Consider the following 10,456-nt stretch of genomic DNA (forward strand, 5'->3'; position numbering starts at 1 on the left):
CCAAAGTTCAACTTTAGTATCTCAATAAAAGTCTAATAAAATATCATCAGCTGTCAAAGTTTCTAGCTTTTCAGATAAGAGATTTTATTAGACTTTTATTGAGACACTATATATATGGTAAACAAGATAAGATCCATATTCTCCAAAAGGCCTTACTAGATGATATCAATAAAGGTAAAAGTTTCCTTATCCAGTCATGTCTGACTCTGGGGGGAGGTACTCATCTCCATTTCTTAGCTGAGGGTGTTGTCCGAAAATGTTTCTGTGGGCATGTGGCCAGCATGAAATCATGCAGCAGGGCAGAGCATGTGGTGCAGTGGTGGGTTTCAATTTTTTTTTATTACCAGTTCTGTGGGTGTGGCTTGGTGAGCATGGCATGGCTTGGTGGGTGTGGCATGGCTTGGTGGGCGTGGCATGGAAAGGATACTGCAAAATCCCCATTTCTTCCCAATCAGGTGGGACTCAGGAGGCAGAGAATAGATGGGGGCGGGGCCAGTCAGAATTTTTACTACCGGTTCTCCGAACTACTCAAAATTTCTGCTACCGGTTTTCCAGAACTAGTCAGAACCTGTTGAAACCCATCTCTGGTGTGGTGAAACATGAACACTGTTACCTTCCCAGTAAAGTGGTACCCATTTATCTAGTAGCATTTTCATGCTTTCAACTTGCTAGGTGGGGCCCTCAAATCTTGAATCCTGGTTGTCAACTTTCCAGCTGACGAGCTCAGCTTTTTAACTGCTGAGCCATTGCACCCACCCATCCCTAACTAATGTAGTCAGGACCAATTATTTGTAAAAAGTAGTTTTACATTCTCACAGAATTTTTTAAAAAAATAGGCCTATCCAACTGAAAATATAAAGAGTATCTCTGGTTTTAATTATGTGTGATTTCAAAAAGGATATGCAACAGATCAATTAAAAAAAGAAACAAACTTGGAGTTTTGATTTTAACTACTATGGGGAATTATCTGAATTCTCTAGATTCACTATGTACAGAGGGAATCCCATCTCTCATAAAATGGCCAGAGAAAAGTGATGGTGCACAATATGCTACGCTAGATTAGAACACTGAATGGTACCTTATTGTAATGAATGATGCTATGTATAATATATAGGGAGATAAAATGCTAAAGTGCAAAAAAAAAAGATTTTACAATAGGGAGAAACAGACTTACTAGAAATAATAGGGAAGAAGAAAAGGTGTAGTAGCCAAAAATCAAAAGAAGTCTGGTTTCTGACTAACACACTTAAGGAGGAAGGAATATTAATTATGTTTGCTGCCTTGAGTTATTTATAAAAATAATAAAGGCAAGATAAAAAACAAACAAATTTTAATTTCTATTTAAGAAATAAATAGAAGGCCAGAAACCAGGACACTGTGAGTTCCAGTTCCTTCTTATTCATGAAGGCTTTAAGCCAGTCGCTCTCCCTCAGCCTAACTCACCTCACAGCAACAACCTTGTTGTTTCAGGGAAAATAGGAGGAAGGAGTATTAGGTATGTTCACCCCAGGGGTGGGTACCTTTATTACCAGTTTGCAATGGGAGCGTGCGTGCTTCTGCGCATGCACAGATCACCCATGATGATGTCGTGGTGGGTGGGCGGAGCCTCCCGCTGGTTTTACTACCAGTTCTATAGAACCTGACTGAACCGGGGACAACCCACTACTGATTCACCCCCTTGAGTTACTTATAAAAATAATAAAGGTGGGGTTTTAAAAATCTAGAAAAAAAGATGCAGTTCACAAAAGCTTATGCCTTTTAATAACATGTTAATTGAAAAAGCTGCTGTCAGATTCCTCCTAATTTTAGGAACATAGTATGAGTAACTAACAGCCAGAAATTTATATTCTGTGAAGATTGATTCAATCTAATTAGAGATAAAGGGTGCAGTTATAACCTCAAACTTAAAATATCAAAGTCCTTTCTGATAACAGAGCTAGGTGTTCAGGACAGCTTTTGTTTCTGGCAGATCATTGATTACCAAATACAGAATGCAATGGTCAAACAGACAAACCTCTTGTTACAAGAGAGAATCTCCCAGAATTTTCTCCAGACTAGATTTTAAAATTAATTATTTTCTACTTATTTCCTCCCAAAGCACTTTGAAAATTAATTAAAATATTTGTTTTCCTATTTGTTTGCTTTTTATTAAAATTAATTTAAAAAGTAAAATAAATAAGTAAAGGCTTACTCTACCAATAGAGAAAAAAAGATAAATAGTAATTACATAGTGGAACAAGCCCTAAATATATTACAATGATTAAAATAAACTTATTAGATTTTTATCCTGCCTTTAAATATATATTCTGGTCAACTCAATGCAGTGAACATACCTATGGTATTCCCACCTCCTATTTTTCTCTACAACAACAACCTTGTGAGGTGGGTTGAGATGAGAGAGCAACTGGTCCAAAGTTACCCAGCTGGCTAAGGCAGGACTACAACTCACAGCTTCCTGGTTGCAAGGCCAGCACTTTAACCACTACACCAAGTGTAGTGTGGTTCTTTTGTCATTTTCTAAATGTGACAAAAGAAAAAAAAATCCATATAATACCCACAGAGAGCGGTATAGGATTTTAGACAATACAGCAAATATTACATTTTTTTTCATCTGTAGAATGCAAAGACTTTTCAAAGATAAATAACAAACTTGTATTTTAGATCTATTCCTTGAATCAAGAAATTGAGTTTCTTTCTTTCCAGTTACATAAAATTATCTTCTTTGCTGTGTTGTACCCAGATTTTATCTTTTAGAAATACAGTTTGCTGCATACTTAAAAGTTGTAGCCAATATTCAAGATTATAGAATTATATAAAAAAATAAGTTCATTGCAATTTCCTAAAAAAATCTGCATTTACTATTTTTCTTTGAAGGATTATAATTTAACATATTTCTATTTTTGAATATAAACTTTTCATTAACACAATTTATTTTGGATTTAAAAGAATGATTTCTGGAATTTAGTTAGTGGTATACTGGATTCCTTTTTTAAAAAAATTAGGTGTTGTGAATTTTCCAGAAAGAAACCACTAAGTAATTTAAATTTGTTGATGCCAACATGAACAAACTATCGTTAAGAGCCATGGTGCCACAGTGGTTAGAATGCAGTATTGTGGGGTACTTCTGCTGACTGCCAGCTGCCTGCAATTTGGCAGTTTGATTCTCATTGGCTCAAGGATGATTCAGCCTTCCATCCTTCTGAGGTGGGTAAAATGAGGACCCAGACTATTGGGAGAAATATGCTGACTCTGTAAACCGCTTAAAGAGGGCTGTAAAGCACTGCGAAACGGTATATAAATCTAAGTCTGTGAACTGTAAGAGAATGACAACATTCCTGAAATTACAGTATTCTGTAACCAGTAATTGGAATAATATGCATCAGTATATTTGTATACTATATATTTACGTCATGCACACAGCATAATTTTGAGGGTTATTTTACTTTACGCTTTGTATGGAAATATTTATCCACTACAAGAGGAATTAAGTCATTGTTCAAACATTGAAATAATTCAGTGTAATTGTTCCTGGTGAAATGGTTGTTTTTCTATAAAGAGAAAGCTTCCTCTTTTTTCTATATGCCAAGTTTCTGTTACAGTTTCACATATAAAACACAAAAAAGAAGGCTCCACTCTGTAAGAAGTTATTTCACTGATAACAGTTACAATGTTTCACTGATTCCTTTGCAGATCCTCACATTCTCATCATAAGCGATAAATTCTACAACTCACAAGGATAATAAATCCTAAAACACGCAGGAACTCTGAGTGTTCATTGACCACAAATTCATTCAGGATTTGAGGTTTAATAAGCGTAACGTTATACAAATTCTACTAAATAGCTACTGAACTAATTTAAGCTAAAGCATACAGTAATGAATAACCAATTTCATCTGATATAACAAAAATGAGACCAAATTTATTCTACAAGTGGATTCATTTTAGCATGATATTTTATTCAGTTGAATCCCACCTTTATTATTTTTACAAATAGCTAAAGTCAGTAAAAATATTTAATACCTTGCTCCTATTTTCCCCACAACAATAAAACTTGAGGTGAGTTTGGCTTAGAGAAATGACTGGCTTTAAATCACCCATCTGGCTTTCATGCCTCAGGTGGGATTAGAACTGACAGTCTCCTGGTTTCAAGCCCGGTGACGACCAAACTGATTCTCCAGACCCTATGCTCAGAGCAAAATTTCTGAAGAACTGAGCCTGAATTTCAGCCTCTTTCCAGTTTAAGCATAGAGCAAGGGTGTCAAACTCAATTTCATTGAGGACCACATCAGGGTTGTGTTCAACCTTGGGGGCCGGGGTGGCCATGGCCAGCTCAATGTCATTTGTGTCGGGGGCGCCTGTGGCAAAACAATTTTAAAGGAGTAGCATTACATCCAATCATTTATTGAAACAGCTGCCCCTTTTCAGATTTACAGAGAAACTAAAAAAGTAGGCTGCTTTAATAAGTAGCAGGGAGATGCTGAATTATTTGAATTATTTTCTGGAAGAAAAAAATTTATTTTCAAAGTTTGTACAACCCTGATTTATATAACATCAGATTTATTTATTTTTTTGCTCTGTTTTAGATAAAGAGGCTCTGGCAGAAGGCTTTACTTACTTATTTACTTACTTTATTTGATTTATATACCGCCCTACTCCCGAAGGACTCAGGGCGGTGAACAGCCAAACAGTAAAAATACATAGATACAAAATTTAAAAACAAAGTAAAATCGAATTAAACAATTTGGCCCAGACAGATTAAAACACCCCAATCATTTAAAAACCGATTAAAATTTGCATAATTAAAAAGAGGGAAAAGATTAGGCCAGGCCTGCCTGGTGGAATAAAACTGAGTTTTATTCCACCAGGTTTAGAAAACTGAGTTTCAAAAATCGTTTACAATACTAAAATAGGAAGTAATGATTAAACTTACCTTCCCTTGTTAGCAAAACTACTGGAACAACTATGACTGTAATGATAACTCCAAGTGCAAGAAGCCCTAATAAGCACTTTACTATCGTCTGGAAAGAAACAAATGAAGAAGTTAAATGTATGTTAGAATCTGGGAAATATCTTCTTGACTAAGCCAAGGGCTTATTTACTACAACATCCTATTTCTAAAATTTCATTGCATAATTTTTTATAGAATGATTATAATGTGGAGGTCTTTTTGAAGATGCACTATTTCTGAGTTTAACTAACTTAACATGTGAAAGAGTAGTCTGCATCAAGACAAGACATCTTTTAGAAGTCTACTGTAAAATCAAAAATAAAGGATCAGAAAAACTAGAAACTGTTGGTAAGTATACCACCTTATGTTCAGAAAAAGGAAACTGGTTAGAAAATCTTTCATGTGACAAAATGTGGTTTTTTGGTCTGTGCTTCTCTCTTTCTCATTATCTAAAAATTAATACTTTTGATATATGTGCAGAATGCACCATTTTCTTTTTCTGCAACATTGGTGGTTTCCTGTATTTTCAGTACTCTGAACTTGCCTCCTTTTCCTACAAAGGCATAAAAGAGATACAGTACTAGATTTCTTACAATATATCACTTTGTAATACCAGTTGTAACAGATATTAAAAAATTTTAAAGTATATTCAAAAAATAAAATTATATTTATTGAGTGAATAAATCATATTTTTTAATTTTATACGGTACATCAAACATACTTTTATGAACAAACCAAACCATCTGTCATGCATTTCATAGGTAACCAAATGACTGTATATTCATAAAGGGTGCTAAAACTAAATTCAATTTCCCTCCAAAATTTCCTCCCCCTCCCCCTCAAAACAAAACAATAGTTTTCCTAATAAAAAACTCCAGGAATTTCATTTCTCCAAGTCAGAGCCATGACATTACAAAGTAGTAACCCGCTCATCTGCATATGATACAAATAGAACAGGTTTCTTGTCTCTCAGATGAGTGGTTTATTTTAATTTTATGTTAAAATATTATTTGAATTCACAGTACTAATTAGGTTTTATCCATTTGAAAAGCATCTGTGAATAAAAACTTCCTTCAATCATCCTACCAATCATTTTGTATAAAATTAGCCTTGAAGCCAGAATATTCAAAGGATAAATTGAAAAAAAAAGCTTGTTTTTCATGGAGAATAAAGATAAATATAGCTGGATTATCAACAGGCCTTGTGCCATATTTTAAAAAACACCCTCACCACTTATCAGGATTGTTTTCCAGTTATATTTATTGTTATTATTATTATTATTATTATTATTATTATTATTATTATTATTATTATTATTATTATTATTTCCTTTGAATAAGGTTGTTTTCCAGTGTACATGGGCAAGTCCTTATTGTTTTTTTGGGCAAAATTTTCAAGCAGTGGTTTATCACTACCTTCTTTAGAGGACTAAGATAAAACACTGGTCAATGGTCATCCAGCTGGCTTCACACCAAGGCAGGTTTAGAACTTCTAGTTCCTTAGAATTCCTTCCTTAACTACTGCCCCAAATTGACTGTATTTAATTTATTACCAACAGATTTTAGCTATTTGATTCCCCCCCACCTTTGATTACTCATTTAATACAAACAACCTTCCACTCTTATCAAGATATAAATAGTAGGATTATAATATGAAATTTATTTCTCTAAGGGGTGGTTGAATCTCAACAGTTAGACATTCTACAAGAATTATATTGGATTTTACATATAATCTTTTTAACCGGTAACTCCCATTCAATACTGCAGATCCTTGCCTGGACCTGTGTTGATTTCATAAGGTTAGCTGCCCATTTCTCCACTATGAGAACACCTATGCTGTAAATCACACAGGTTTCACCTTCATACTATAGGTATGCAAATGAACCCTCTTTTTGGTACTATGTTCTGTCTCTTGTTTAAAAAGTAAATATACTTTTGAATGCTGTGAACAAACAACACAGGGCAGGAGTATTTCTGTGGCCCCTGTCTCCTGTCAAAGATGACGGGAGTATGTGGGTTGCAACTACCCAAGGGCGGGCACAAAACTGAACTCCAAATTTGTTTTCCTGTCAAAGCAAGAGAAAAACACTCCTGCGGTTTTTGTTTTTTTTTAATTTGTTTGTCAAAATCGATCTGAGCCACTGGAATTTCACCCCCGGTTAAGAACTTTGCTACTGATTGACGTTTGGTTGCCTTTTTAAAGATACAGCTGGGAGGCTCTGTTGAAGGGAAGAGGCTATCCACTTTAAGTGTTGTTCAGCAGTGCCGAGGTGCAAAATGTTCCACATGCTGACAGCAAAGCCGCCTTCTTCAGAAACGATACCGCCACGTGTGCAGCACCGCGGGGCCGGCTAAGGAGGCTTCAACGTTTGAATCGTGGGGCGCCTTAAACAACAACACAGCAAGCGGCGAAGCTCCCCCCACCCCCTTGCCAAAAAAGCCACGGGAAACCTCGAGCTGAGAGAGGCGAGCGCCACCGAGTCGCCTTCCTTGCCTTCGCCGCAGTTTTCCGCGCTGCTTCAGCTAGACGTGAGGGGCGAAACCCCAGTAACTTACCTTCATTGCGGGAAGTTCCTGCCGGTTCTTTGGCTTCCAGGGAAATCAATATGTAAAAGGGGAAGAAACAGCAGCGGCGGGCGCCTTTTCCTCAGGCTCTCTCCCTCCCTCCCTCCTCCCTCCCCTCCCGTCCCGGATACGCTGGGTCGTCAGCAGCGCCAAGTTAAACATTAGAGAAGTTCGGAGACTGAGGGCAAAAATCTCTTGGCTGTCATTCTCTGTCAGGATGGGGGGCCCGGCCCCTCTGTGGCCCACCACAGGCGCAGAAAAGCAACCGGGGAGAGAGAGGGGGGCGTGGAAGGGAGGAGTCAGGTTGGGCTCGAGGGTCAGGAAGAGGTGGAGGGGGAACCGAAGACGGGGAAGACAATATGGGGGCGAGGTGCCAAGGTGTGGGGAAAGGCAACCCCCCCCCCAAAAAAAGCACGAAAGCAAAACTCCCGCTCCTGCCACAAAGGCAGGAAGTTAGCCCGCGGTTTGGAGAAAGCGCGAACGCGCTCAACCGGTGGAACTGGGTGTGGACGAGGCAGAAGTTTTGGCGCGCGTGTGAAGGGAAGAGACTCGGTTGGTGTGCACACGGAGGACAAGTCCAAGCAACTTCTGGACTACTAAAAAGTTAGGGCGAACCAGGGCTTGGAAGGGTGACCGAGTTGAACTGTTAAACTCTGAGCCTTGGGTCTTCGGGAAAACGGCCTCCTTGACTTGGTCTCTGGGGATAATGTTGCTAAAGTGTGCTAAAATAAAATTAGATTTTTTTTTCCCAGAAGCGAATGCCTTTGAGTGGGAAGTAAACGTTCTTTGTGGTGGATGGTTTCTTACTGATTTGTTTTTATGTCCCCAGCCCAAGTGTTTACACAGAATGTTTGTGTTTAATGCATAACATCTGCTCTATGATCCGGTTGGGATCAGCTTTCCCAACCTAGCACCACATATGTATAGCCAGCATGACAGGTTGGCTGGGTTGATGGGAACTGTGGTCTGATATATTTGGACAAGCTTCCTCTCTGATCCAAAGGCCAGATGACATGGACAACCAGCAGGAACGTGTCAAGTGTCATCTGGAGAACCTTCCCAGACTCATCTGGTTGTTGGAGAATTTTGTTCCGTGTCACTGTAAAGCGGTTCAATGTTCAGACTAGTCAGTCAGAATGTACCTTGTTTTTCTGAGTTACTACTTCTCCGAATGTTTCAGTGCAGTTTTTCGCTTCAGAAAAAGCACACAAAAAGTGTTCTTTCAGAAGACATTGTGTATAGACGTATCTGTTTTAAGAGGTAAGATTTAGGGTGTGGGAATTTTTGCAAGTTAGAAGGATTTACCATAGTAAACAGGATAAAAAGAATAATTAATAATAATAAACAGTAAAATAATGCCAGGCCAGTCTAAACATGTAGCTGAGTGTTTGATGAACCTGCAAGTAGAACAACTGTGGCAAAAGAAATAAAAAAATGTATCAATAATGATGGGTGTCTCTGGTTGAATCCTAAATAATCCGTAGCACCACCTAAATACCATTGGCATTGACAAAATCCCAGCCATCAGTTAACTGCAAAAGACAGCTTATCAAACAACAACATCTGCCTATCTCAGGTCTTGGGAAGAACTTAATAGGTGGATAAAAAGGCCAAATACAGTCTAAACATCTGTGACTTTGGGATGAACCATATTAATAAGAGTAATCTTCTAGTTTAGCACTATCTTGAGATGGTTATGGAGAGTGTGTGCTCTGAGGAAGATGAGAACTATGCTAGAGTTTCAGTCATACTGGATAGAGGGCAAACAAAGAATGTTTCTTCCTTAAACAATACAGTGAGACGTAACTTACTAGAATCCATACCAGATCAGTGGTTAATTATGTCAACAAGGATTGCACTAGATGTTGGAGTTCCTGGACATCTAGTAACAAGTAGGCTACAGGTTTCAGGACTGAGGGCTGAGCAACCAGGGCCAGCAGCTGCAGGACTACAATACTGGCAGAAAAGTTGCTTACCTGTCACAAATACATCCTGCAACGATACCTTTAATATTGTAAACAATAACATCTGCCTATTCCAGATCCTTGGAAAGGACTTCATAGGTGGACAAAAATTCTAAATCAACTTTGAACATCTGGCTGACTGCAACCAACTGTAATAATCATGTACCAGTATAGAAAGCATAAATAGATACTGTAGAATTAGTGATCCAACGTTATATTCCAGCAATGCCCATCATTTGGATGCCAAAATATCTTTTTCTTTAAATGGCTAAAATCTTGGAAGATCGCCACTATTTGGTATTCACATTTTAATTCTTTTACAAGATTTCAGGTCATAGCAAAACTAAATGAGATTTCAGGCATTAAAAGTTTTTGAACTTCAAATGAATGTTTATTTAATTTGTTAAGTATATTATACTTCTTAAAAAGAGAAGAGACTTCCCATGCCCTCACTGATACCCTGTCATCAAACTCTCTTTTGTGTGATGTGGTCATCAAAAATAAAGCATGATGGAATGGTCTGCATAAAGGATTCGCAATTGCTGGACCCATCTGCCCGTCCAGGGCCTTTAGAAGACTTGGATGGCAGGGGCAGGATGACATATCTTTTCTCTTTTCTCATTCTGTTCTGTGTCAATTGTATTAATGCTATTATTCATACAACAACAACAACAATTTATTATTACAGTCTTAGACCAGAGATCGGAACAAATAAAAACACTCAGTATATATACATTTAAAAATTCTAGTATAAAATAATAAATAACAACTATAATCTATAATAAAATCCAGTGTCAATTATACATGGTCTGACTATACGATAGTTGCAATCCCTAAACTGTGTGGCCCGTTGTAGGTTCAACACTAAAAGGGAAATGACTAAGCAGTGCAAAGGGTTTGCTACCCTTCTTCATACATTTAAACCAGTTGCCCGATCCACAGGAGAGTGCGAAAAACTGAAAATATGGAAACACTGTTGG

The 10,456-nt window shown here is 37.6% G+C and overlaps 1 protein-coding gene across 1 annotated transcript in view; it reads right to left on the minus strand.

Moving 5' to 3' along the window:
• Window positions 1–8,028, minus strand: part of DPP4 (dipeptidyl peptidase 4) — a 72,843-nt gene extending 64,815 nt beyond the window's left edge. The window contains exons 1-2 of the mRNA XM_034426282.3: window positions 7,504–8,028; window positions 4,931–5,018 (exon numbers count right to left, since the gene is read on the minus strand). Coding sequence (XP_034282173.2) covers window positions 4,931–5,018; window positions 7,504–7,509 — 94 coding nt within the window. The 5' untranslated portion in view covers window positions 7,510–8,028. The remainder of the gene's footprint in view (window positions 1–4,930; window positions 5,019–7,503) is intronic.
• Between the last annotated feature and the right edge of the window lie 2,428 nt (window positions 8,029–10,456).

The sequence above is a fragment of the Pantherophis guttatus genome, chromosome 1 (genome assembly GCF_059756535.1).
Source record: "Pantherophis guttatus breed Tessera chromosome 1, ASM5975653v1, whole genome shotgun sequence".
Classification (NCBI taxonomy): Eukaryota; Metazoa; Chordata; class Lepidosauria; order Squamata; family Colubridae; genus Pantherophis; species Pantherophis guttatus.